This window comes from Lagopus muta, chromosome 9 (assembly GCF_023343835.1).
Source record: "Lagopus muta isolate bLagMut1 chromosome 9, bLagMut1 primary, whole genome shotgun sequence".
NCBI lineage: Eukaryota > Metazoa > Chordata > Aves > Galliformes > Phasianidae > Lagopus > Lagopus muta.
The window spans coordinates 10,840,288-10,867,228 of NC_064441.1; the positions used below are offsets into that span (position 1 = coordinate 10,840,288).

Below are 26,941 nucleotides of genomic sequence, written 5' to 3' on the forward strand. Positions count from 1 at the left end.
ATGATCTGTCCTTGCCCAATGGTACAATTGTCAGTGTCACACAGTTTGGAAATAGCTGGAAAGTGGAAGAAGACAGTGATGCAGGGTAAGCATTACTTCGTACCTTCCATCTTTCTTTGGAACACTCTTCCTCTACTTGCCTTGTCTATTTTACAGCTTTGTAACATACGAACAGTGTGTGTGAGATTTTTCACTTTTACAGTTAAAAGTTCAAAAGAAAAAAACATCACCACCAGAAATCACCATACAGGCCAGATGGAAATCACAGCCATTTTTCTGATCCTCACACACACTTGGGGAATTAAGCTTTGGAGTAGCCCACAGTGTGGACACAGCCTATGTTTACTTTGCACTGAAAAGAGTACTTAGAACAGGAGGATGGAGTTCAGGAACAGTGATGACCAGATGTCCCCTAAGGTACAGAGAGCCTAGCATGGTAACACAGTTTGTACAACCATGGATTTACCAGCCAAAGCCCATGCCACAGTGTCCACAGAAGGCAAGCAGTGCATGCCTATGGGTTGCAGCCAGGTTCAGCGAAGAGTCCAGATCACCACACAACTTTGCAGAGATGAGGCAGGTCCAAAGTCAAGCTGGGAAATCAGTCCTCTCATCAGGATCAGGTTGAGTGCCAAGAAGCAGCATGGTGATTGCCGTGCAGATCTACTGCTGCTATTCTTCCACTTGTAGACAGAAGTAAGACTGCAGGCTCCATCACTATTTATTCAGTACCTTTCAGTAGCAATAAACTTTCCAGCTTCTTTCTCAGTCTCACATATGTCCTTGAAACTCAAGTGCAGATGTTTTTGTGCTTTCTTGCAGTTGCTTATCAGACTCAAGAGAAGATGATGTTCCTCCTTGCACTGATGAGAATAAATCAACCATTGAAAGCCAGTGCAATGTCCTAAAATCAGACAAATTCAAAGCATGTCATGATCTGGTGGAGCCTGAAGACTTCATAAAAATCTGCACCTATGACATGTGTCAGTATGATGGCATGAAGTCTGCTCTTTGCGACATAGTTCAGTTCTATGTGGACACCTGCAGGAGTCAAGGCATCACCATTTCATGGAGGAATAGCACATTCTGTCGTAAGTGCACAAAAAAAATAAATAAATAAAACAACAGAAGATTGGATGGCTGATGGCATAAGACAAATGAGCATTATTAGGTAGACAAGTTATATGAAGGATAATTAAGACAAAAATTTCAAAATAAGCAATTCTATTGTTATGATTTTATTACTTGGCTCTGTTGCTGAACTGTTTGCAAGCTGAACTAAACCCATTGATAACAACTAGATGAGTTGTGGATGACAGTGCGGAGTTAGGATGGTTTTCATAGCCAAATGAATGCCTTGAGATACTTCAGTGAGTCTAAAATGGAGAAATAATAGAATCACAGCATCATTTATGTTGGAAAAGATCTTCAAGATCATCAAGTCCAACTATAATAACAGTAATACAATCAGAAATAAAAAACAAAATGGGAAACTGAACACAGGGATCAAAGCCACTCACTGACAATTCAGACAGTTGCTTATTAAGGGCCAAGTTCTTGCCACACTCCATCCACTCAACAAAAATACCATCTAATTATGAAAAAAAGAAAGAAAAGAAGGTAAAGGTTTTGTTTGATGAGCAAAATAATCTATAAGAAGGTGGTCCTACACCATTATTTTACAGGTCAAGTTGAAGATATCAGGCAAGAACATCTGTTTTAATGTGTTTAATAACACTGCTTCTATTCTCTTCACCCACACAGCATTGCCCTGTCCATCCAACAGCCATTACACGGCCTGTGCCTCTGCCTGCCCGTCAACGTGCAATGACATCTATGCCTCATCCCTTTGTGAGAAGACAGACTCATGCACAGAGGGCTGTGAGTGTGATAATAATTATGTGCTCAGTAATGACAAGTGTGTTCCACTCAGCAACTGTGGCTGCAGGGACGATGACAACAATTACTACAGTGTAAGTAGTTCATTGTAGAGTAAATCTCTGACAGCAAAACTTGCAGGAAATTGGTCCTGTGCCCAACAGGATGAGAAAGGAAAGTCTTCAGAGTCTACCATTTTAAATACATTTCATTTTTTAGCAAAAGCTGTGGGCTTAAGTTGTTAGAGGATGCAGGAATGTGGTAATTTGCACCTTGAAGCCAACACTGAGGCATACTGGAAACCTGATAACAGTTAATTGGGTGGTCTATCCTATTCCTATTATGTGTTCTAATTCCCTTGTGGAAAATAAATGGACTGAGTGAGATTGCCCCTCTCCCAGTTTCTTGGTAAGATTACACCTAGATTGAGCAGTTGTGGAATGGCCAGCAGGATGCACCTAGCCACTCTCCATTCATTTTGCTACTGACTTCCTATTGCTCAGCACCTTGGTAATATAGCATAATTTGTGTCCAGGCTGGGGATACCTGGATTACTCCGCACTGCACCAAAAGATGTGAATGTCAGCAGAATGGTGTCATCAAATGTCAGAGTTATGGATGTGATTCTAAAGAAACCTGCGTGATCAAAAGTGGAAAATACAAGTGCAATCCAACAGGTACGTTCAGGCAGATCTTCATCTGCTGTTACATGAAGACTAGAGAAGGAGGAGGGATGTGAGTGTGCATTCTTTCTTACGTGGCACTTCCAACATTTACGACATGAAGAGGCAGGTCTGACAGCACTACTGATGACACATTATTAAGCACAAAAAAGGCCTCATTTCTCAGAATAGGAAATTACAGTACGAAACAGGGAATTTGAAGAAAAGAGTAGAACAAGAGTTTGAAAATTGATGTACACCTAGAAACTTGGCAGGTCATTCTCACTGATTTAAATATATATATATATATATATATATATATCCACCTGCATTTACCAAAAGTAAAAGTCTATTACGTACATCTACGAATCCTTTGGCAATCCATTTTTTATTTTCTCCTGCATATTGATTTGAAAATATGAAAAGTAGAGGCAAAACAGGACAGAGCAGATACTTAATAGCCAACAGATACTTAATAGCCAATCTTGGTGCTTTCCATCCAGTACTTGCTTTGGCTAAGTTCTTACATTGAGGTGTCAGCCCTGCTATGTTACAGTTAATCCCATGTTCTTATTGTAAATTGGACAGTTTAGTAGGTATCTTGTTGCCTAATGCCTCTACACTTCAATTTTCAAGAATAGGATGGCATATGTCCTATTGTATTAATGACCAGTGCGGGAGCATAGAGCAAATCCAGCTACCCCTTGCTCCCTTTTCACAAAGTGTCACAGTTGAAGCACCACAGCAGTCTTAAGGAATTGGCTTTGCACACTGTAGTCAAAGAGAATACTTAAATGATAGTCATTGCATCTGAAAGGTCTGGTGAACCCAATGACCAGTTTAGTAACCTCAAAAGAGATCAATGTTACAGCAGTTACACAGTCCAACTTCAAAATTAGGCACTGCTTGTCATGTTCAAATAATTTTGTTGTAATATATTGCTGAGGATTATGAAACCAACACCTTTACAAGCCCACTGCAAGCCATGCTGTGTTGCAGTCATTCCTCTGCTGAGGACCGATGTGTACAGCTTAGTGCCTACAAAGGTAATAAACCCTACTGCCGTGCTTCGGTTCTATTGGTTCCCACTGGTTCTCAGCAGAAGAATGAGTTTCTCTGGTTGGCTCTCCATCTGAGTGCCCATTTGCTAGGGTGATGCCTGAGCACCCATCTTTATTTCGAGAGGATTGCATGTCAGCAGCAATTATTTTTATCTAATCTGTATTAAACAGATTTATGCATAAGATTTGGAAGGCAATGAAACACCTTCTCTTTAGGTTTTGGGAAGTGCCGGATCATAGGCGATCCACATTATATCACATTCGATGGTTTGGTGCACCACTTCCAAGGGAAATACACGTACATTCTGACTCAGACCATCCCTGACCTACCTGACACTCTGACACAGTTCAGTGTTGAAGGCATGAACTATCCTCTTCGTCTGAATCGACGCATTACTTACCTGAAAGAGGTCATCATCAACGTTTACAATCACGAAGTGCGATTCAGGCAAGGCAAGCAGATACTGGTAAGTCTCTCACTGACTGCAGAGCACAGACAAAGGTTCTCCCTTGTAGTAAAACAGATAAATAAAAGGCTTTTTTACCCAGTTAAAATATCACGTATTTATCATAAAGCCAGAAAAGAGGAATGCTCCTTTGCAGTATTTACCTGTATCAAAGCCACGTATGAATTTGGCATGTATATTGTAAGTATTAACTTATTCTTTCCCTTTTAGTTGGATGGCGTAAGGGTGAGAGCCCCTGTTCGTCCTCATGACGGTATTCGTATCTATCAGAGGACAACAAGAATTCACATGGAGACAGATTTTGGCTTATACCTGAGCTTTGATGGCGATCAAAATGCAGGTAAGTGATACTAAAACAATCTGCAGGAATATTTATGCACTGTGTCAAAAAATGTTATCATTACCAAGTAGGCCTAAACTCAAGGTACAATTAGAAATTTCACCCTTTAAGCCTGTGGTTTTTTTGTGACACGATCTTCCAGAAAAGTGAAACAAAAATTATTTCTCATGGATGTTGGCACTTCTTTATCTGCATCCACCTGAATTTAGGAGAAATTCTATGTGGAGTCAGACTGTTCTGCTATTTTTAATGTTAAGTAAGGCTTGAGTGATGGAAACAAAAGCAAATGACTTTAAGCTGCTGATCAGAAAGATAGGGGCAAGTGTGGATCTGCCCCTTTCCCAGCTTAACCCAGTTACCCAACTGAGGTCCCCAAGCTGAACAACTGAGAGTGCATTCTTTTACATGCTTCCTCTCAAGCGCCTTCCAGATAATCTCATTCTTCAGTGTTTCTCAGCAGGACTTCTGTATCATGCATACAGAACTCATTCATATAAGCTGAAAACACATTACCTCCTCTATTCAAAGTGGAGTTGCCCCTGCTTTGCGATGTAACACAGCCATGGTTTTTCTGATGATTTCAAATCCTGCATCACACTACCAACTGCAGTCTGAATCATGGAATTCAGTACTTCACACTTCTTTCCACCTCCTCCATATACTTGGAAGAAAATATTTCTTTGTAATGGCTATTTTTTCCTTTGAACTTTCCTAGATATAAAGCTGGCCAACACCTACAACAACAGAGTAGAAGGTTTGTGTGGTAACTTTGACGGGAAATCTAGAAATGACTTCACAAACCCAGATGGTGTTTGGCTGAAGAATGTGAATGCATTTGGTGAGAGCTGGAAGGTTCCTGTGGAAAGAACCTCTCGTTTCAGGTACCTAGTGTTCTAATTAATATCCCTGGCAAGCACAGCCACTGGAAGTCAGGAAATTAAGCCACAGTTAATATTCAGGTCTAACTATGCAGTCAGGTTTCTGTTACTACTTCTTTCTTTGGTCTTCCAAGGAGTTTTCCTACTCAACACTAAGGTGCAATACCAGTGCCTTTCCATCTTGCCAAAAGAGGCCTGAGCTGTCACTGCACTGCTTTAGTTCAGTGTGCTTCTTCAGAGTCACAGCCATTACAACAGCTAGGGCACAGGTATATATGGTATCTGCCAAGCTTGTGGGTCCTGGCAAAGGTTAAATGCATCATTTGCTGGCTGAGCAGGCAGATCCTGGTTCAGTGTCATCCCTCCCTCTGGAACATGAAGGCACTTTCAAAATCCATCAAGATGAATTCAAGGTTCCTCACTGAAGAGATTCTTCTGGTATCTAACTTCCCTATTTTCACAACTACATTGTGTTTTCTGCTAGTACAAAAAAAACCTGGGACATTCTTTTGAATCAAAATCAGTGTGATATTTGTGATCAGGCCAAGCTGCCCTAATTATTCCATACAGAACACTGAAACAGGGAACTAAGTTTTCTTCTCTCCTTCCAGCTTTTCAATTTGCTTTGGAAGGTTTTTGAGGTTGCTTAACCATCAACAGAAATCATTATATTATTTGTATTTCTTTTCAGTATGTAAATAGAATTGTATTAGCCATCAGGATACAATTTAGCCATGAAAACCTGTCCAGCAGAATAGCTGAAAGCAGCATGTAGGCTAATATTGAGCATAGAGAGGCTCTGGAAAGTTATGTCTGGAGAATTCTGACACTTCAGGCATGTAGCCAGTTCTCCAGTGAAAGTGAACATACCTCCAAGAAATGGTGGTCTACTACGCTGCCTAGCATTCAATTATTATTGAATGGCTTAGGTGAAGGAGGCCTGCATGAAACCTGTGTCATATTGAATGTCCATGGAGATAACAACAGCTATTCTTTTAGATTTAAAAACCCATGTATCTCTAAAATGGTAGGAATTGTTCTAGTACATCTTTGATTTACTTTATATGCCCACTTCACATTCAGTATAAAAATTGAGAAAGAAATAAGCTGACAATTCTATCACAAGGCAGAGATGCTGTTACTTGCAAACTAGTGCTATGAATGCTGGATGTGCAGAGATCTGATGGTTTCATAATGACTTCATTTCCAGCCGAGAAGCTGTTGTGGAAGATGAGAGTGATGAGGAACCAGATACAGGGCTCTATCAAGGCTGCAGTGAAAATGAGCTGATGCAAGAAAACAGCACTTCTAAATGTCAAATCCTGACTGCATTGGACGGTCCTTTTGCAACTTGTCATTCTGAAGTCCTACCAGAGCCCTACTACTCGTAAGTGTCTGCTGCAATCTGGGCAATTTTAATCTGCACTTCCAAAACAATTTTGGAGCTTGTCTCTAATAAGAACTGTATATCTTCAGTTTCCAGGAACAGAGGATAGTAAATGTCTTCGGAGAACTGTCCAGAGCTTCTATTAGTTATATGTTTAGTTCCCCTTATTATTTTTTTTTAATTAAGATTTGTTTTCTCTCTATTTAGTTTCACTTTTCTGTTATCTCTAGAAAGTAGCTTTCCTCTTTACCTAAGGCAGCAGCACTGAACATTATACCTGTAGGTTGGGATCTCCAGTGTTCTCAGAGTTCTCATTCACATTCAGTGATAATTTAGTCAGTACCTGCCCCTATTAGATTCCTTTCAGAAATTGTAGTTTTGTAAAATGCAGTCTTCAAGTCAGAGCTGCAGAGACTAACGCTGTCAGTGACGGTTCTTCAGTCTTTCACAGAGTGGTGCAAAAAAACAGTTTAGTGAAGAATAACTTACATAGCAGTGGCAAGAAATTTCCCTCTGTTCATCCGGCCTCCTATGTACACAGTTCCCACACACCTGGTTTTGAACCATATGAAACCTGTTGATTAATTCTTAGGATCATCATTCATCCATCATCAGTCAAAGAATGGCCAAGCAGCTGCCAGATTTCTTTACTCATGTAGTTGTAAGTAACGTACAATGAAAGGTGGTTCCCACTTCAAAGCCTCTCTTAGCTGTGAGAGGAACGTGAAAGTGCCTTAAACCAAACAAATGGAACATTGACTTCAGGGTCTATATCCTGATTCTTAATGTAAGCCCACCTTTCTCCTCACTCTAGAATTTGATTGGGCAGCCCATTTTACTTTCTTAGTGGCTGCTTTATTTTTCTGAGATACTGTATATTTGCAGATCCCATTCACCTCAGTTCTCACTGCCTCTGAAAATCAGGCCACTGATACTCAGATGATCAGCAAAGTTGAGAAGGTAGCACCAGCAAACAAAAAATAAAAGGTATAGAGCACTAATGCTTTCTCATGTTGCATACAGGAGCTGTGTCTTTGATATGTGTGTGGAAGAAGATGCTGCTGAGACGTTATGTCGCCATCTGAAAGAGTACGTGCTTGCTTGTCAGGAGCAAGGAGTCGATATGGAAGGCTGGAGGCAACAGACTGCTTGTGGTGAGTACAGGAAGAAAATGAAAGTGTGGTTTCTGGCTAAAGGACTCTCAAAATATGAGATTAGAAGTTTTTGCTAGAAGCTTTGCATGTCATGGATGTCATGTCATGCATGGTCTTACAAATATACAAAAAAGGTCTTACAGACATTGATGCACACTTCAATCTTGTTCGTAGTTTAGCACACACACTTCCTCTTCCATTGCTGCCTCTGAGTCTTATGTTGATGTTTTGTACTGGACTCCACTTTAGAAAGCTACTTAGGGGAGTAGAGTAGTCAGCTCCCCTGCCATGAGAAGTTCCATGAGAAAAATAAAACATCTCCATTCCCAACTGGTCTTTCAGACTGAAAAATGCTGAAACAGAATTTACAATAATCTCAAACCTCTTTTTCCAAACATTTCTTTCCCAAGCTGAGTGGTTAATCCAGGCCATACTTACCTTGCATCACCCATGGGTACAGGATTTTGTATTTCTGAAATACGCTTCTCAGAGCTGTGAAACTACTCTGATGCTTTCAGCTACTCCGTATGTGTGAGAAGTAATTTGATATCAGTGAAAACCTGGACTCTGAGCACAGCATATGAATAGCTTTGAGAATGGATTTCCTTACTGTGGAGTCATTCACTTATAACTTCATTACCATTATATATGTATGAATATTTCTGTGTATGTGTGTTCATCATTTTGCCCTTACAAAACAGCTCTGAGGAGGCAATGTGTAGCTGCAACCTGTTATAACTGGACTCTCCTTATTTTTACAGAGATGTCATGTCCATCCAACAGCAAATACAACTCATGCATGACTGCATGCCCAGCATCCTGCAGCGACATGACCAGCCCCTCCGAGTGTGAATCGCCTTGTGTTGAAGGCTGTGAATGTCTCCCTGGCTACATTCTAAGTGACTCTGACTGCGTGCCTTACAGAGAATGTGGCTGCACATACCTTGACAAATATTATGAGGTACAATGTCTCAGCAGGCCAGACAGCCCCTGCAGTGCTAAACAATATTTTCTTGTGCTAATTATTTTGATAATCTCTTTGTTCTCCTCAGCATGTAACTTTGAAACAAAGAGCAATTTATTTAATAATATTCTGGTCTCTGGAGGTAGGGAAGAGAGAATGCGTTGCTCAGTCTGCCTCTGAAACCCTGCCTGTCAGAATACTTTGCAGGCACTTGGGGGAAGAATATGATTACACTCTGACCTCCTTGTTAATTTTTCACCTTTATTACTGTAAACAGCCAGAATAGGTTCTAAAATGTATAATACACCAGTCATAGAAAAATTCTCTTGGACACCATGGTCCCTCTCCTTTCAGTGAAGAGTGGCACAGAAGGGGCTGAGTCTGTAATGTTGGCTGCAGCATGAAGAGAACCCCAGCGAGGTTGGATTCTGAGGAATCCAGAGATCCCACACTTCCAGCTGTGGGATAAAAAGCTCTGTAGTCGTTTTGGCAGTGAAGATTTGATATAGACAAAGCCTAAAGCAAGTAAAGAAGGCGTTATGGGAGGAGGTAGACATTCTAAACAAATGGGGCTTGCCAGAGAAGTGACACATGGCAGCTTTGCACATTGTCTTGGAGGCACAACATGATGCATTTGCTACTTTATCTCCAGCAACAGTTAGATATTGTTGTTTGTCCATGTGCCCAACCTGGGGCTAGGATCTCACACCTCGAACTTTCATCAATATTCCTTGAGTTTCAAGGAACTGGGTTAATGAACTGCTTGCTTGCTTTCTGTATTCAAAGTACAAAAAAGAGAGATCTGCCATGTTGTCTTTCATCAAGAAGAATCAGAGTAGCATGGGGCTCTAGTGTTACACTCATGTTTTTGATACTGATATTTAATATTTTTTAACATTCATCTGCTGTCTTCCAGATTGGAGAAGAGTTCACCACTGATGACTGCTCCCAGAAATGCCAGTGCACAGATAGCTCCACTGTCACCTGCACTAACATAGCATGTGGTTCTGATGAAATCTGTAACATCGCAAACTACACTCGTGGGTGCTACAGGAGTAAGTGAACCACTAAACCTTCACTGCTAAGAAGTCTTGAGTTACTGCTTATAGGATGTATCTGGGTCTGGGCTATTTGCAGCAGTCTGAGCAGAAGAAATAATAAGCTGACTTAATAAGATTACTGGAGAACTTTCTCTGATGTTTTGTCATAGAAAGTGTTTCTTTCCCATACTCCTGTTATCAAACACAAAACAAATAGCAGACCTTAAAATACAGGGCATGTCCAGCAGTAGCAGTGTAATCTAACCAAGAGCAATTCTCTCAGGGCTGGATTACATGAGATTCTCAAGCCTTTCTCCTTCCTTTTTGCTAGCTGGACCATGTATGCCAAGTCCTTGCCAGAATGATGGAATTTGCTCTGAAATAACCAACGGCACCTCTGACAGCTACTACTGTGAATGTACAGAGCTGTACACAGGACAAAGCTGCAACATTGAAAGGATGGGTAATAAAATTAGTTTGGATTTCACTGCCTGAATTACACACACCACTAGTTTAAAAAAAAAAAAAAAAAAGAGGTGTGTCATTATGGAGAAGACTGAGCTGGCTCTTAATTTCCATGCTGTGAATCAATAAGGAACTCAGTGGGAGGGGGTGTCAGATCTGTCTGGGACCTCATCACATCTTTTCAAGGGCAGGTTGTGTTTTAGTCCCAGGCAGAGTGGAAGCTGACACTAGAAATATTCCAGTACAGGTTCCTACCAAGTCAGTGACACTGTTGCTTCAGGTAGAAACTGGGCCTTGTACCACAAGCTGGGTGGTCAGGTCTGTATTAGTAGAATATTAGTACATTCAAACAGAAAGAAGGGGGCAGATCCCTCAGCAAACTGATACTAGAAAGCATGGCAGCAGGGCTCTGCAGAGCATACAGGACCTTGGTCTAACACCATTCCAGAAAGCCAGTTCAGTCAGAGAACACAATATAAATCAAGCAGACAAGCACGTCTGATTCCACAGAGTGCAGTTTCACACTTGAAATAGAGGAGATCCTTTGGTTCTCAGTGCTCTTAGCACTTACAGTGACCGGGCTCATTTCTTCTTCAGATGACACCAGTATCCCAGAGAGCAATTCTCAGAGCAATACAGTTGCCATCGCTGTTGGAGTTACAGTAGCAGTGGTTGCTGTTGTCATTCTCATCACCTCTACAGTGTATCTCTTCAGGTAAGACTATTCCTGGCTTTGCTACATTCAGCAAGGGCAAGACATACTCACTTTAGCGTCCGCACACCTGCTATCCCACACCTGCAGAAACAAAAAGAAGTACAGCATTCAAGATACCATTTGAGGACTATGAGGGAAAGCTTTTTTCTACAGGAATGAAGAGGTTCCATTCCTATCACATAAGGCATACGCATCCCTATCACAACACTCGGGATTCTTCAGGGTCTGACATGCACACTCACACCACGGTTTGACCTCCCATTGCAGATAAGAAATTAAAGATGGTTGTTGGTGTTTGTTTGTTTTGTCTGTGTACAGAAGGAGGAGAAAGGCAGATGCAAATATCAATGCACAGAATTCATCTTTGCACAAGTCTGAGGATACATCAGGTGGTGGAGTACGTGAACACAATCATGGCTACGTGGTGAATGCTGCATTTGACCAAGATGAACCCCGAAGTACATACCTGTAGTTAGCGTGCTTTGTTTTGTTTTTCCCAATTCGTATGTATTGCTTTCTGCTCTTGTATTTTTAATAATATTTCCAACACTTTCAAAATAATAAATAAATAATTGCATTTACTGAAGGCTTCTGAAGTTTTTCATCTGGAATATATCTCAGCTCTCATGTTGCAGACTCAAACTGAAGTAAGTCTTAACTCACATTATACACTGTATTGTCCACAAAGGCTGTTGAGGTAACATTAAGTCCAGGCTGAATTCAGAAGCACAGTTGTGCTGCACACCATCACATCCATACCTCTGATAGAGGCACTAGCAGCAGACTGACAAGGTCAGAATTAATGATAGCATCTCAAGCAGGTTGTCATGACACCACCATACCCAAATACTTAAACAGGAGAGAAACAGATGACTGAGCTGGAAACAGTTCCGCTCTTTTGTCAAGGCATGATTGATTGATTGGGGAGAAAAGAAAAAATAAGACAATATCAAACTGATCTGATAACAGATAACTCACTCCATGCATCCCACTGGGACGTGCCAGTCTGAAAGAAGTAATTATTGGAGTGACAGCAGCCTCCTTGCTGTCTGTCTGGAGTGGACAAGAATGAGGACTGCCATTGGCCCTTGCCTGTGGGTGCTAATGGCAAGCAACAAAATCTACATCAACAATGAAATCCTGTCAAAAGTTCTCTTGAGGTCTTTGCAAACTTTTAAGCTGTCACACTTACAGATGTGGTTAGAGATTTGCATCAGCTCAGGCTTGGACTCCACTAAGGACCCTTCAGTAGTAGAATATCAGAAGTGTTTGTGGCAAGATTTAGGCATTGTACTGATTTTGGCTGAGATAGACCTGATTTTTATCAGAGCAGCTCCTATAGTGCTATCTTTTGGATTTGTGGGGAAAAGAGAAGGAGAAGGAGAAGGAGAAGGAGAAGGAGAAGGAGAAGGAGAAGGAGAAGGAGAAGGAATCGATGTTGATAAAACACCAATGCTTTAGTTATTCCCAAATGGTGCTTACAAAAGTCAAGGTCTTTTCAGCTCCTCACATTGCCCTGCCAGAGAGCAGGCTTGCAGCACACCAGAAGCTGGCAGGTTGAATAGCCAGGACAGCTGGTCCCAATGAGCAAAGGAATATCCCAAACCATGTGACATCACACTGAGATATAACAGGATATTGCTGCTGTTCCTGTGCTCCTGCATTGGACAGGCTGGATCTTCAGTGTTAATCCAATGTCCCAACACCACTTAGGGGGCAGAAGCTCTGCCTAGGCATTGTATAAGCCCTGAGCAAATTTCCAGTGGCACGAGTGAAGCTCTTAGACACAAGGAACAATTGACTAAAAATTTTATTGATGGCAGCAGCTATTTTGGGAGAAGCTAGTTAACCTCATTATTTTACAAAGGGCTGAACAACCTACAGTGAGGGAAGGGAGTGATGGAGAGAGGTAGAGGAAAGGTCAGGATGACCACCTTGGGTTTCAGCCACATTTCTGGTTCAGTTCCTGGTCTGTGGATGATGGCAGTGAGTGCACACACAGCTCCTCTGAGTTACACTATTTATACATCATTACTTCACATGTGCAGTTTGAGATTTAAAATACTCTGGAAATGGATCGGTGGGGCTTCAAGTGGTCTCCCCTCACCAAATCTACTGCTTGTTAACCTTTCTGAGTGCCCAGGTATTGTTTGTGATGATCTCTCCCTGCTCTAAGTTCACTTGTTGTTGCTCAGCAGTTCTGCATGGTCTCATGAGATAAGGAAATATGTCAGACAAGAGCTTCCTTGCCTTCAGCAAAGCCCCTTCCTTCAGCCGCCCCTTATCTCCTTCTTGCAAAGACCTCATTTTACTCCTCTACCAAATATTTGCTTCTCAACCTCCCTCAGCACTGCTAGCCAGAAAAGCACTTGTAATCCCCATGGGCAGTCAGGTGGACAAAAGGCATTTTGCTTGGGTCCATTCAAGAACATACCAGCTGTCCATACATACACAGCCCAGCCATTGAGGAGTGAATGTGAATGGAAAGGGGCTTTCAGCCTCACTACATAATGAGAATGAATCAGTGTGAGGGACCTACCTGTCTACAAACAAATTGCCAACGTCATGCTGCAATTTCACCACATTTCTAAAGGCGGCTTTCCTGCCTGTTCAGCAGCAGCTTCCTATTGCTCTCCTGTACTTGCTAACAGTGCAGTTCTGTGCATGTTGAGAGCTGCTGACTGTGCTCACTTCCTGTCGTAGCTGCTGGGAGCACAGGATACCCCACACCCTGCAGGATCACAGCTCCATTTTTCCCAGGTAATGCAGCCTATCTGTACACAGGTGAAGCAGATTTCAGGGTTTCCATGGTTACACTTTGCTATTTCAGTAAGGTAGGAATTGCTTCGAGTTTCCACTGCAAAGCCTTGTAAGAGCTTCAGACTTGAAAGGGGGTAGTAAAGAAAGCAGAACTGCAATGCAGTGCTTCACTGAATTTTCTAATTCTTGTTAATAGAAGCCAGAAAGATGGCAAATCTGACGCTACTCAGATCTTACAAATCAATCAGTTCTCCTGACACTGGGCATTAAATCTCCTGCTTGGTTCAGCTCACTCAGAGCACACACCTGCTGGCGGTGAACCTTCCTTTCTGGCAACAGCCATGGGCTGGCCACAGCTGCACTCTCCCACCGCTCGGCTCAGAGGACGTGCTGGGCACGGCCACGCTCTCCTACACCTGGAGGAAATCCCTGGGTCACAACACAAAGACACATGAAAAGCCATCCTTGACGTCTTTGCCCTAAAACGGCAACTGGGACGGGCTCTGAGCTCCACCTCCGTCTCTTCCCTTTGCCAGCAAAGAAGTCAAGTGGCAGCGCACCGCACAGCACCGCACAGCACCGCACAGCACCGCACAGCACCGCACAGCACCGCACAGCACCGCACAGCACCGCACAGCACCGCACAGCACCGCACAGCACCGCACAGCACCGCACAGCACCGCACAGCACCGCACAGCACCGCACCGCCACTCCTTCTCTGGAGGACTCCTGGTGAGAGATGCTCGTTTACCCCTCTCCCCATAGGATCGCTGCATACCCGGCCATCGGGTTCAGCAACAACGCGAGGCAGCAGTCAGCCGCCCTCTCCTCGCTATTTATAGCGGCCGGGAGGAGCCAGGGATCGGGACGGCTTCCGCCTCCGGGCTTGCTCGGGGCCGCGGCAGCAGCAGGACGGACGCAGGGGTGAGCGGGGAGAGTGGGGAGAGCTCGGGCGGGGAGCGGGAGCCGGAGCCTGCAGCAGGATGCGGCCCCGCAGCCTGGGGCACCGCGGCCCCGCCGGTATACGAGAGCGGCTGCCACCGCCCGACGGAGCCGGCCGGGGGGGGCTGTTTTGGGGAGAGCCTCAATGGGAGCAGGGCTTGTCAGGGGGGGCAGCTCGGCCCCCTGACCCCAGCAGAGAGCAATGGGATGGGGGTGAGTGCTGGGAGCTCTTGCTGACCCACGATGGCTTTACCCTTTTGCTTCAATTGCTCAGCAGGACAAGGGTGGATTTCATTCCTTGCCCTCTGCCAGCACACTGATCACAGCCAGGCCCTGCAAACAGCATCCAGCACAGCAGCGGCCAGCTGTCATTTGCCTGTGCTGCAAGTGCCAGGCACTAATGACCTCCTGACATGCCAGCCCCCAGCAAACAACCTCTGTGTACCCCAGAGCTCCCCTTGTGCCTTGCCCTGGGCTGCCCAGCCAGAGAAGAATGTCCTGAGCTGGATTTTGCAAGATGGCAGCAAATGAGAGCTTCAGTGCTGCCCACCCTGGAGATCCCCAGCCTGGGGACCTGATTGAGATCTTTCGGCCAGCATACCAGCACTGGGCTCTCTACCTGGGAGATGGGTACATCATCAACGTAACACCTGTGGGTAAGGCTGGTGAGGTGGGGTGGGTGCTTTGGGATGACTGAGAGCACTGTGGGGCAGGTGGTCAGCCCCAAATGGCAGCTCCAGGATGGGAGAGAGGAAAGGATAGGGGCTGCAAACCCCATGGGTGGTATCTCCAGAGGCCGGACAAGCTCTCTGGGGTCGTGGCCAGGCTGTGTGGGACCTGCCTGACTCACCCTGTGCCTTCCCCAGAGGAGGGACCACCAGCCACATTTGGCAGCGCCAAGTCGGTGTTCAGCCGAAAGGCCATGGTGAGGATGCAGCTTCTGAAGGAGGTGGTGGGAAACGACACCTACCGCATCAACAACAAGTACGATGGCACCTACGCTCCCCTCCCTCTGGAGGAGATCATCCGACGTGCTGAGTACCTCATCAACCAGGAGGTGTCCTACGACTTGCTGGGAAACAATTGTGAGCACTTCGTCACACTGCTCCGCTATGGCGAGGGGGTCTCTGAGCAGGTAGGCAACACATGCTGCCCAGGGTCCATCCTTGTGGGGTTGGCATGGAGACGCTTAGTGTGTCTGTGCACTGTGGCACAGCTCCAGCTGTGCATGGGGACAGTACAGCCCCTGGGCTGGGGTCCAAATCATCACAGGCTCACAAAATACTCTGAACCAGGAGGCTCCCTGGGGCTGGGGTACTGCTTTTGTTCAGCACAAGGATGAAGGCATGGGATCGCTTACTCATTTCATTGCCCTGATTAGCTCTACCTGCTCTTCATTCATGTGCCTATGTTTTGCTCTCCCTCTGCAGGCCAACCGAGCCATCAGTGCCATCGGGTTTGTGACGGCGGCTGCAGGTGCCTTCTCTCTGCTGGGCCTGTTGCGGAGCCGGAGCCGAGAGAGGCAGTACTGAGAGGCCACGGGGCAGGAGATGCCAGGCAGGAGCTGCTGGCGACACAGGGTGGTTTGTGCCCTTACTCCCAGCAGTGCCTCTCTCAGAGGGCAGCCCCAGTCTGTTTGCTACAGCTGCTGTCATGGCATCACCAGCAATGTCTGGCAGCATTCACGAGCAAATTATCCTCACGCCTCAGGGATCTGCTGAGGGTTTTGGCACATAAACTGTTTTTACAGAATGCATCCTGTGGGCTTTCTATGAATAACCTTTCCTAACCTGTGTGAAGGAGCATTTTTACTTGTTTTTAACCTTTTTTGTTTTTATCTGCTTACCAGAAGTAATGCAGCAGCACTGCTGTAGAGGCCCGTGCGAGACTAGATAGATGATGATAGAGCTCTTTTCCAACCATAATGATTCTACGGTTCTATGATTATAAAGAAAAGCCTCTGGGCATCTCAGGGCAGTCTTTGTGCCTGGAGCTGGGCCCATTGCAGTGACCAGCATGACAGACCCTTGTTCCAGCACAAGTCTTCTCCCATCCAGCAGGACAGCACAGCCCACGTCCCACACCTGGAGGTTGAGCTGCATAACATCTCCATGCCTACAAAGTCTCACTGTCTCTGAGCACAAAGCTGGCATGCAACTCATCCTAGGAGAAAGGTTTTGAGTGGAAGTGTGATTTATGACTCTTCATGGAGAGTGTTCAGCTTGCATGTTTGGAACTGTATTTTTTTGCAGGTTGCATATAAGAAATGAAATCTAACTGTGCCTTCACCACGTGCAGCATTCTGGAGAAATAAGAGAGGGGAGCAAGAGCTGTCAGTAAGCAGCTTGCTATTTTTGTCTGCTCTCACCATGTATATAACTGGACCAGAAGCTTTTTTTAAACAATGGTTGTTTCAGTGTTTGAAATAACAAAGCCAAGCCTTCTGGTCATATTTTGTAGTTAATACAATGAAATAATATTGTTGGTTGTTTTGTTTGTTTGTTTTTTAACATGGAAAATGTATTGAAATAAAACTGGGCTCTTGGTAACAGAACCTGGAAGCCCTGTTCTATTTTCCTGTAAATGTAGTCAGAAGATCTTTCAAGGCTAAACTTAGGAAGTGTCTGATTAATATGAAGATGAGAACAAGCCCAGCCTGGCTCAGCTTCCTGAACGATGCAACTGAAGAGCAGCGGTGCACATTAACCTCTCCTTCTTGGCGTGACTTGGATAAAACAAGCAGCTCTGTGCAACTTTCCACCCAGTGTGCCCTGAGAGCAGCAGTGCCACGTAGCACCCAAGAGAGAACTAAATTTGGGTAAAGAGGCAGCTATTCATTCCCTGGGTGCATATCCCAGCCCAGCTCCAGCCTGCTGCAGTGCTTGAGCTGAAATTTTCCCTGTGCTCAGCACATTGTGTCTGCAAAATCTGGCAAGGGAGGGTGAAGTAAGGACAGCATGTGCACCCTCCCACATTTGAAATTCATTCCAGAATGGAAGAAAACCAGAATTGCCTTGTAAGTGGAATTTTGCTTGGAAGCTGCAGTTTCATTTAATGCAGGATTTTGCAGTTGCTCTTGTGCTCCGTGGTGCAGTCAAGGTTAGGTCACTAATTGGGTCATCAAGCCCCATGGGTGCAGTGACAGGGTTTAGTGGAGCAGTGTCTAAGTGCTGGAGCAGCAGCAGTCATAGCTTCGCTGTGCTCGGTGTTGTTGAGCCTTTGTAGGAGGTGCTGGCAACGCTGAAGAGCTACCGTTGCCATGGAGCAGAGTCAAAGCTGTTATTTTAGCAGCAAGAGAAAGAATAATCCTCGCCTCTATTCCAGGACACAGCTAGCTTGCCTCTGAATGGAGGGGTTTGTTCAGAGAGCACAGGAATCCAAGCCCAGTGCTTGTGGAGCGATGCGAACAGGACCGGTCAGCGGGGACAAGGCAGCCCTGTGCCCAGCTGCAGGCTCTCGCCTAGTCCCTGTGCTCATAGCTGGGGTTAATGTAAACCTCAGCTGTGCTTCTTGCTGCAAAGTCCTTGGTATTCACAGGAGGCCAGTTCGGATCCCTCTGCAGCATCTGCTGCCACTTTCGGTACTGGCTTTTGGACTGATACCCAACGCAGGTTTTAATCAGCATCCAGAGGTGCTTGTTCTGCAGGAGAACATCCTGCAGAGTGACACAGCACAGCATTAGTGGGAGGAGACCAAAGCCAGCCCCTCTGACATGTGCCAGCCCGATATACATTCAACTCCCTGTGTGAGCCACGGCAATCCTTTTTCAGTACAGGTATTGCACTTTCCTCTTGTGGTGAGGGACACTGCATGCTTGCTGCCTTGCAGGCAACAATACCTGCCACTGGATGCAACTCCATGCTCCCACCCAGAGTGGCACAGTCATCTCTGACCCACAAAGCATCATTTGTGTCAGCTGCGTAACAGTGCTCACACTCTACAAGCTTAAGACGTGTGGGCTAAGTCATTTCTATCAGGTGCTCTATCACGTAGATTTGATTGATACACAGTGACTAATAAGGAAAAAGGAGAAAAAATGAAAAAAAGCTTAAGGTTTGTGCTTCTGCAGGAAGAATATGGCTGCTAACAGAGGAAGAAAGTCCTGAACAGATGCCGCTCACTGCTGGGAACAGAGAGTAAATGAATGCACTCACCTCTGTAAAAAAAGATACACAGAAGGTGACCAGGAGCATCAGTAGGACATAAACTCTCCAGATCACAGGAGTGCAAAGAAACTGTTGGAAAAGACAAGAGCAGCAATTAAGTTTGAGTGCCCTGCCAAGATTTGCATCTGTTCCTAATGACTGGAGAGGCTGACTAATACTTTCTCGATGGCAAGCATGGAGAAGTCCGTAGGCAGTGACAGTAATTCCTTGTCACAGAGATTTGGAGGGGCTGATGCCAGATTCCCCATGGCATGCAGCTGCCTCACATCACCACTGACCCTGAGACAGACACCAGCAGATCAGCATTCAGAGCTCAAATATTCCAGAGAGCTGCAGCCTCCTACATGCAAACCCACATTCTGTGCTGTTGTGTTTTTTTGTTAGGAAGAACAGCTCAGCAAGAAACAAAGCACTTTTTCTTCTGCCCATTGCAGTCTGGAGGGGAGGGCTGCCTCATCAATCAAGCCCTTGTTGAATGGATGATACAGAAATTTGAAAGAGATGCCCAGGCAACGTCAAACCAGTGAGTTCATTTCCAGTGTGGCCATACCTGTAGCTTGTGCTGTGTGCATAGGTAAAGATCCAGCAAAACAAAAAATAAATGCATGTTCTGTCTTTGTCTTCACTTACCTGCATGCCACTGTACACAGCATCCATGTCAGCAAGGAAGAGGAAGAGGCAGACAGCGAGCTGGAGGGTCAGAATGGCTGAAAATACATCTGGAGAAACAAGAGCATGGGTGGCCCTGGGAAAGGGGATTTGGTGGGTGGACTCTTCAGATACACTCATGGCAGTCCCAAACACTAGTGCTGTATTGCTGCTAGCCTGTACATTTGTAGTGTTATTTGTTTGAGGGGGTGCTGTGCCTAGAAGACCTATGGGATTGAAACCTAGCTGAGCTATTCCCTAGCGGTCTGTTGCAAACCTCCCTACCTATACTGCTTTTCTCACCCAGGTGATTTGGTATTGCAGAGCAGATTCCTTCTGACGTCCCCTCTCTCCTGCAGGCGATCAGGGCTCTGTGAAATGAGTTTGGGACCAGCCTATTGCCAAAAAAAACTAGCGAAACCAGCTCTGCCAAGGTTAAGCAAGATCCTGCTCTCTCATCCGTGAGTAAAAAGCTGCAATTGCAAAGGAGCTATCAGTCAGCTGGAGGGTGGTAGAGGTAAATCATCTCTGCAAATCTCAAATAGAGAAGGAAAGGTTATTGTGAGAGGATTTTAACAGTGATATTATTACAGGCTTTTCTCTCTCATCTCTAGGAATGGAAGTCAGGCAAGGTAAAACTGAATCTCAAAGGAACTCTATTTCATGTGTGGATTTTGAAACAAATACATCTGATCCTTGCACACTGTGTTCTCAGTAATACACAGTTCTGCACTAAGTGCAGTACATCATCTTCTGAAAAGCATCTCTTTTCCAAAACACAGTTTTCTTTTTCAGCTCTGCTGCTCCTTTTTGCTAGAGGGAAACTAACTTAGGCAGTGTTCACTGAGATTCTTTAAGGAGGGAAGCAGGAGCACATACACAACAATTACATCACGTGCCAGTCACTGGTGTGGGTACAGAAAAAGCTACATTGTTCTTTGCCTTCTCTTCTGCCAGGAAGATTTTGGGGCAGAAAGGGAGTGTACAGAGCACATGTGTTCCAGCTCTACTCACAATTGGTGTAGATGGGCTTGCGGAAGGGCTTTCCCTTGGAAAAGACAAAGGCCACAATGATGCAGTTGATGGAGGACAGCGGCCACAACGTTGTGTCTTCATAGCTGAGGACAGTGCTCTGGGCACTGCTGCTGGTACTGTTTTCCCCTGGGCCAGTGGGGAGCAAGGTGTGGTTCCTGAGTGAACAGTGTCTGCGAAGTAACAATCATCATCTTGTTCCTGCCTTCTGCAAGAGTGAGCTGCAACAACAACCCTTTCTCCTTTCCTACCCGCAGTAACCAGATATCACTGGCAGCAATAAAAAACACAGTAAATAGATATCATGTATACATATACGTAGCTGAAAGTCACAGCTTGAAGCAGTGATTGAGCACCTGGTGGGAAGGCAGGGCCAACCCAAGGAGCTCAGGTGCATGCAATGTACCTGAGTGGCCAGAAGAGATGGAGCCAGGATGCACCCTTTCCCAGACCTCATTTAAGGGTTGGCAGCAAAGGCAAGTAGATCTTGCTGCAGAACCCTGTCTACCTGAGGCCTTCTAAAGGTAAGGAGGTTCTTTGTTTTGTTTTCATGCCCACAGCTGCCACATTTGAGCAGCTCCTCACTTGCTACAGCCTAGGACTTTGTTGTTATGCTGTTATCGTTGTGCTTTCTAACATGGTACCGTATATTTCTTAGAAAGCTGCTTAACTATTGCTGTGTGCCACATCTCAGCCCCCAGCTAGGCAGCGACAGCAATACTCAACATACAGCAGTGAGGAGCAGGCCCAGTTCCTTGCACATTGCTCCAGAAACTCTGGCTTTGTGGCACATTCATGTGCTGGTCTGGTCTTGCTGACAGCTGCAGTGTACCCCATAACTAGAGCTGTGTTCTGGGGGTCCTGGCAAGGAGAGGGACTCACCTCCAGCTGGCCAGCGCTACATACCAGGGCTGCTGCTTCACTAGGAGGAAGCCACAGGTCTGCATGGCTATGGTAAAGCACACGTTGAGGACAACAGAAAGCAGCAAAGGGGGGGAGATGAGCTGGCCAGGAGGGCGATAGGGTGCTAGCTTTGGGTAGGCTTCAGTCAGACTCACTGGAGAGAAAGCAGAGAGATTTGTAGTCAGTGGCCAAGGGATTGCTCTGCCACCAGTGGTTACAGTTACTGATGGCAGAACTTGGCTCCTTGCTTTAATATTTGCTGAGAAATGAAGTTGGCTATTTACACTCATGCTTTCAAACAAACACAGGGGCTTTACCACGCTGCTTACTTGTTAGGCAGACCAGGAGAGTAATGACCACATCTTGCATCAAATACTGGTAATTCCCAAAGATTTGCAGCTGCTGAAATAAAAACAAAGGCGGCACCACCTGACTACCAACATCTGTTTGGGGTTACAAAATACTGCCCCATACTATCTCAGAGCAGCAGCATCTGGGTGCACCCATAGGTGCAGAGTGAGCCTAGCTGAGTGCCACACAGCCTGTTGCAACTCAAAATGCTTATGAGTGACCCAGTAGCAGGTGAATGTTTTTCCACCTTTATCCCAGCAGACACCATTCCCTGTAGAGCACTCAAATCAGGTCACTTGTAGCCCCCAGTAATGGCAGGCATGGCTGGAGTTCCACATTATGCCCAACTTTAAACTTATGTGAGTCATGGGGACACAGACACGGCTGGTGCACCCAAATTAATGGCTGCAAAAGCAAGGTTATGTCATTGTCATTTGATTCAACTATCCTGATATTAACTGAAATGCTTAACTGAATAATTATTTAATAGGTTATCCAACTTTTCACTTGTTTGTGATTCCTTGAGGGTGCATATGCTGTTTTGTCCCTATTGAGTAATACAACTAAAGACAAAAGCCCACATGAGCACAGCTTGCCAGTGCAAGGTGGGCATTGTACACTTACCCAGAACAGCAGAGCAGTGCCAACAAACTGTATCAGGCCATACAGGGTCAGATATTTAACCACAGCAAAGGAAGCCACCAAAGCAGCTCGACCTTCCCTGCTCAAAACACAAAACAAAGCTGAAACTGCCCCCTTACCACAGCAGGAGGTGTGCCATCCTGATGTTGCAGTGCTGCAGGTTGCTACTGCTTCTAAGCAGAGTAAATCCTTTGGTTAAGACTCTTAGAGAAGAATGGAAGATAATTTAAATTCCATAGATGTATTTTGGCCTTAAGATACTGCAGAGCCACTTAGCTACCCCTCATCTGCAATGTTTTGTTTCCTCATGTTTATTCTGCTGCTATGATTTTAATACCTGGCTTAAGCTGCTGTTGTTTTTTCTTTGCAGATTTGCTCAGCAGTTCTGGGAATCAAGTGCACTGCCACACAAAATCGTCTTTGCATACATTTGGCTAAATGGCATTATTCCTGGCTGTTCAATGACTACATACAGCACTTGGATATGAAATTTGTAGGTACTGACAAGCAAATCTGTTCTGTGTTAACCATTATACCTGCCTTTTTATGGAACTGTACTTCTGTACCTGCAGTCATAGAATCATTAAGGTTGGAAAAGACAACTAAGGTCATCTAGTCTGACCCCAACCCATCCCAGCATGCCCACTGACTGTGCCCTCAGTGTCACAGCTCCAGAAACGGTGACCCCACCATCTCCCTGGGCAGCCTGTGCCAATGCCCAGCCACTCTTTCTGAGAAGTTTTTCTATTATCCAACCTAAACCTCCCCTGGCACAACTTGAAGCTGTTCCCTCTTGTCCTCCTACCTGTTCCAAAATTATCAGTCCCTATGTGCAACTGAATTTATGGATTTTATGTACTTACTGAGAAATTAAGTTTGATTTATCAGCATATTTGAGGGTAGCGCGTACACAGCTATACATAAACATATATATATGTGTAGCTGGCCATAAACAAACACAGACAACCTGTTTCCTTTGCCAAGCTCCCCAGGATCCCTGTGCACTGCTGTGCATCCCACACTCATGACCCCATGCACTGAACTTGGTGCAGGCATTGCCCTGAGCCCAATGCAGGGCAGCGGCCAACCAACCTGATCAGCTCTGGCACACACTGGATGTTGGGGATCTGCGAGGTGAAAGGCGAAGCCACCGATGCCTCCTGCTCAGACAGCGATATCCCAGCGTGGGCCACCTTCAAAGCCTGAAACCCACAGGAGCAGGAAGCTGGAGAGGCACACATCCACCCTTCCCACTGCATTTAGTGGTGCTTTACATGTTTTCAAGTGTGCTTTGTCATTGATGTTCCATTATTCTGTGGCCCAGCTGATCTCATTTTTCAGATATCTTTCCTCCTCTAGAGCTTAAATATTTCTTTTGTTCATTTAATCCCACTGTGCCTATTTACAGTTCTCTGAACTACCCTTCTCTGTCTCCCACAAAGCCTGTTGGGGTTTGTGCATACCTCTCCTGTTGAACAACTGCCAAACTACTTAAATCAGCATGTTCTCCTTGTTCTGCTCCTTTTCATCTCTTGATCATATTTCTTTTATTTCTTATGAGGTCCATGTGAGCCAGCCCTTTCCCCTCTGGCCTAGCACTAAGGAACAGGTTATGGATAGCTTACACCAAACCAGCTAATGCTGTTACAAAATGATATTATGGGAACACATTTATTGTAGCAATGTAATAGACAACGTAATAATGATTTTGAGCATTAAGGTCCTCAAATTTGCATTTGAACAAATATGTAAGAAGTGTACCTGTTCTTATTTCTAGGGGAAAGATGCACATAGGTAATGTCTAACAGCATTCTGACTGAGCGCACGTATGTGCTAGCTTGGGAAATGCTTGTGAAGTGGAGTGCCAAGAAATATCTCGCCTCTTTACCCTGTAGGTTGAAAGGAGTGATATGAAGGAGGGAGACTTGCTCCTACGTACCCCACAGTCATTGGCTCCATCGCCACACATACCCACGTAGTAACTGGTGGAGAGAAAGGAAGGAGAACAGTGATGAAAGGAGTGAAAATTTGGGGGGAAGGATGGTCATTGTATTTTGGAGTCTGTCTGTGATTTTATCTCAGCTCCATTTCACAGAGCCTTCAGTGCAGCCACAGCAGGTGCAAGGAGGGTTGGATGGAGCTGCATGCATCTTTCTTTGCTTGGGTTCAAGAAGAAAGGGAACAGAACCTTACTTGAGTTTTTGAAGCTCTTCAACAAGGCTGGATTTTTGGCCAGGAGACATCCTAGCAAAGACAGTTGCATTCAGAAGAATCTGCAGGACAGAGCAAGGAGCAGCTTTGAGGTGGGTGTTCATGCCCCGTGGAGGCAAGGTCAGGATCCCTGATGGCACAAACCTCTAATGCTGTCTCCCAGCCCTGACAGTAATTTAATTGCCCTTAGGATCAGATTTCACCTAAAGTCAACTTCATTCTGCTCTGACTTCTGTCTTGCCTTTCTGTGGCAGACCAGCATCACCATGTACAGCCTTGGAGCAATAAGGTGTCCCATGACATTCCCTGTTGCAGCACAGATGGTGCTGCTGGTGACAGTGGCAATAATGCTGCTCACATCAAGGTTTTTCCAACATGAAATTCTGTCCAGAGAAATCTCTCTCCCAGCAGCAGCTATTCTGTGAGAGGTTGACAGGAGCTGAAGGCTGCTAAATGCAGATATTTCATGCTCCTTCTGCCACTGCTGAGCAGGAGACATTGCTAGTTCTGGCATTAGTAGGTGGGAATGGAGCTGCTGTTTTTAATTAAAGTAGAGGAGGTGACCACAGAGTCATTCCACCATGGCATGGTCTTTGCACACCTCAGCCGCCCTGGTCACCTGAAGTCTCTCAGATGCTGACAGCAAGCTGCTCGGTCTAACCACGAAATGTGCTGAGAGGCTTCTGAGTTGTCAGAAATGACAGCACTTCAGGTACTGACAGGTACTGACACCTTTCCCCAGCTGGAACAATGCTGTCATTTACATAAAGCAGGGGCGGTGAGTAAGTGCTTTGTTTCCTCTGCACTTACTTTTGGCAGCAAGCTGTAGAAGTGCTTTACAAGAACCTGGTAGGACTTCCCATTCATTGCAAAATGGTAGTGGCAGCCTTCTCCTTCCAAGGTGATCTTTTCCTGGGCGTGGGCACACACCTCCTAGAAACAAGACAGCATTTATCCTCAGACAGAAAATCATGACACCTTGGAGCCTTGTCCCCAGGACAGGCCCATCTCTGGAGCTGACAGGCAGCCATGGTGGTGCCACCAGCTCTCAGCCAGGGCAGCATGCCTGCCACTGGGCAGAATGTTCCCTTCTACTTTACATCCATCTCTGCTGTGGACCCACACCACATTTCAGCCTCCCATGAGAGAGACAGGCATGTAGCATCCTTTCCTGGGACTTCAGGCCTGGCAATACTGGATTTTCTAGCTCTGTTCTCATGTGTCACTGATACCTGTTAGGCATAGCTGGCTCATTTAGACACTGAAGTTTGGTCCAGCAAACATTCTCGCAGACAAGTATTTCTAAATGCATTAATTAGGTACACATCAAGCATGAGATCTGCAGAGCATTGCCAGTTATACATGCAGTCCTGAGTAAAAAGCCTCTATATTAGTTATTTCTTCCTTGTAGATGGATGATTCACTCTGTATACCCTGGCTAGATAGGAACCCACCCGATGCTCCTCTAAGTGCTTCAAAATCTGTAGTGAGAGCCCAAACCTAAAAAACAGTTATTAGACATCAATGCTTTGCTAATTCACCCTGGCACCCAACAGCCTTCCCTTGGCTGTGCTCACGTTGGGAGCAGCTGCACTTGTTTTGCTGCCTTCTGCCAGCCGCCAGGCAATGGAAGCTGGAGCAGAGCCCTCTGGTTCACTGGCTTCAACGATGATGACTTTGCTGTCCTCATGAATCATATGCGCATTCCTGGCCACCGTGACTGCTGTCTGAAGGTTGTCCCCTGCCAATGGTACCACAGAGGTTGGCTCCCTGAGTTCTCCATCATGGGGCTGCTGTAGGAGCGAGCTGCTCCCATCTGCCATGGCTGCGGGGGGTTCACCTGTGACCATGATGCTCCTGATGCGGGCAGCAGCCAGCTCTCGCAGCACAGGTTTTGTCTCTGGTTTCAGGCGGTTCTCCATCACCAGGAGGCCCAGAAATTCCAGCCCAGACTCCACCTCCTCTCTTGGGAGAAGGAAAGAAACATAGTTGTGCTTCCCAGGAACAAGGCTCTCCAGTGGTTGTATTGCTGGGAAAGCCATGCTTAGCTAGAAACATGTTCACTCTAACATGAAGCACAACTGGCATGAGCTTGCACTGCTCAACAAGCGTCCACGTTTCAGCTGCCAGCCCTTGCTATGCTGTCTCCTAGAAGGACCTGCAAAGCCAAGGTGAATGCAGAGTGGCAGGCTCAGGCTGGCTGAAACCCCCATTCAGCATAGCTTTCTATCACAGTCCTAATCCACCCTTTTGAAGCACAATTACCAGCTTGAAA

At 45.5% G+C, this 26,941-nt stretch overlaps 2 protein-coding genes and 1 long non-coding RNA gene across 13 annotated transcripts in view; 2 read left to right on the plus strand and 1 right to left on the minus strand.

The window, feature by feature from the left end:
• Window positions 1-11,023: 11,023 nt before the first annotated feature.
• The window catches only part of LOC125697643 (probable cation-transporting ATPase 13A5), a 34,600-nt gene continuing 18,682 nt past the window's right edge, over window positions 11,024-26,941 (minus strand). For 3 of the 8 annotated variants that reach the window (XM_048955114.1, XM_048955111.1, XM_048955107.1), the window contains 13 exons: window positions 26,507-26,631; window positions 26,244-26,407; window positions 25,477-25,599; window positions 24,649-24,728; window positions 24,395-24,437; window positions 23,548-23,657; window positions 22,438-22,534; window positions 21,792-21,864; window positions 21,442-21,616; window positions 20,542-20,732; window positions 19,510-19,598; window positions 18,868-18,948; window positions 18,168-18,368 (listed from right to left, as the gene is read on the minus strand). In XM_048955114.1, coding sequence (XP_048811071.1) covers window positions 18,174-18,368; window positions 18,868-18,948; window positions 19,510-19,598; window positions 20,542-20,732; window positions 21,442-21,616; window positions 21,792-21,864; window positions 22,438-22,534; window positions 23,548-23,657; window positions 24,395-24,437; window positions 24,649-24,728; window positions 25,477-25,599; window positions 26,244-26,407; window positions 26,507-26,631 — 1,546 coding nt within the window. In that variant the 3' untranslated portion in view covers window positions 18,168-18,173. Of the gene's footprint in view, window positions 11,093-18,167; window positions 18,369-18,867; window positions 18,949-19,469; window positions 19,625-20,541; window positions 20,733-21,441; window positions 21,617-21,791; window positions 21,865-22,437; window positions 22,535-23,547; window positions 23,658-24,394; window positions 24,438-24,648; window positions 24,729-25,476; window positions 25,600-26,243; window positions 26,408-26,506; window positions 26,632-26,941 lie in introns of those variants that run through there. The other 5 variants (XM_048955112.1, XM_048955109.1, XM_048955108.1 and 2 more) reach the window with 5 other exon arrangements.
• Window positions 14,473-17,219, plus strand: PLAAT1 (phospholipase A and acyltransferase 1). Of its 3 annotated transcripts, none has more exons than XM_048955117.1 (4): window positions 14,473-14,503; window positions 15,164-15,369; window positions 15,580-15,848; window positions 16,144-17,219. In XM_048955117.1, the coding sequence occupies exons 2-4, from the start codon at window positions 15,231-15,233 to the stop codon at window positions 16,243-16,245; spliced, it is 510 nt and encodes a 169-aa protein (XP_048811074.1). In that variant the 5' UTR covers window positions 14,473-14,503; window positions 15,164-15,230; the 3' UTR covers window positions 16,246-17,219. The 3 variants fall into 3 exon arrangements, with proteins under 3 accessions (XP_048811074.1, XP_048811073.1, XP_048811072.1); XM_048955116.1 differs by lacking the exon at window positions 14,473-14,503 and adding an exon at window positions 14,600-14,695; XM_048955115.1 differs by lacking the exon at window positions 14,473-14,503 and having other exon boundaries at window positions 14,781-15,369.
• Window positions 20,617-26,688, plus strand: LOC125697645 (uncharacterized). 2 transcript variants are annotated; one of them, XR_007378897.1, is made up of 4 exons: window positions 20,617-21,083; window positions 22,826-22,952; window positions 24,538-24,758; window positions 26,577-26,688. It is a non-coding gene; the product is annotated as an uncharacterized LOC125697645 (long non-coding RNA). The 2 variants fall into 2 exon arrangements; XR_007378896.1 differs by lacking the exon at window positions 26,577-26,688 and adding an exon at window positions 24,857-25,468.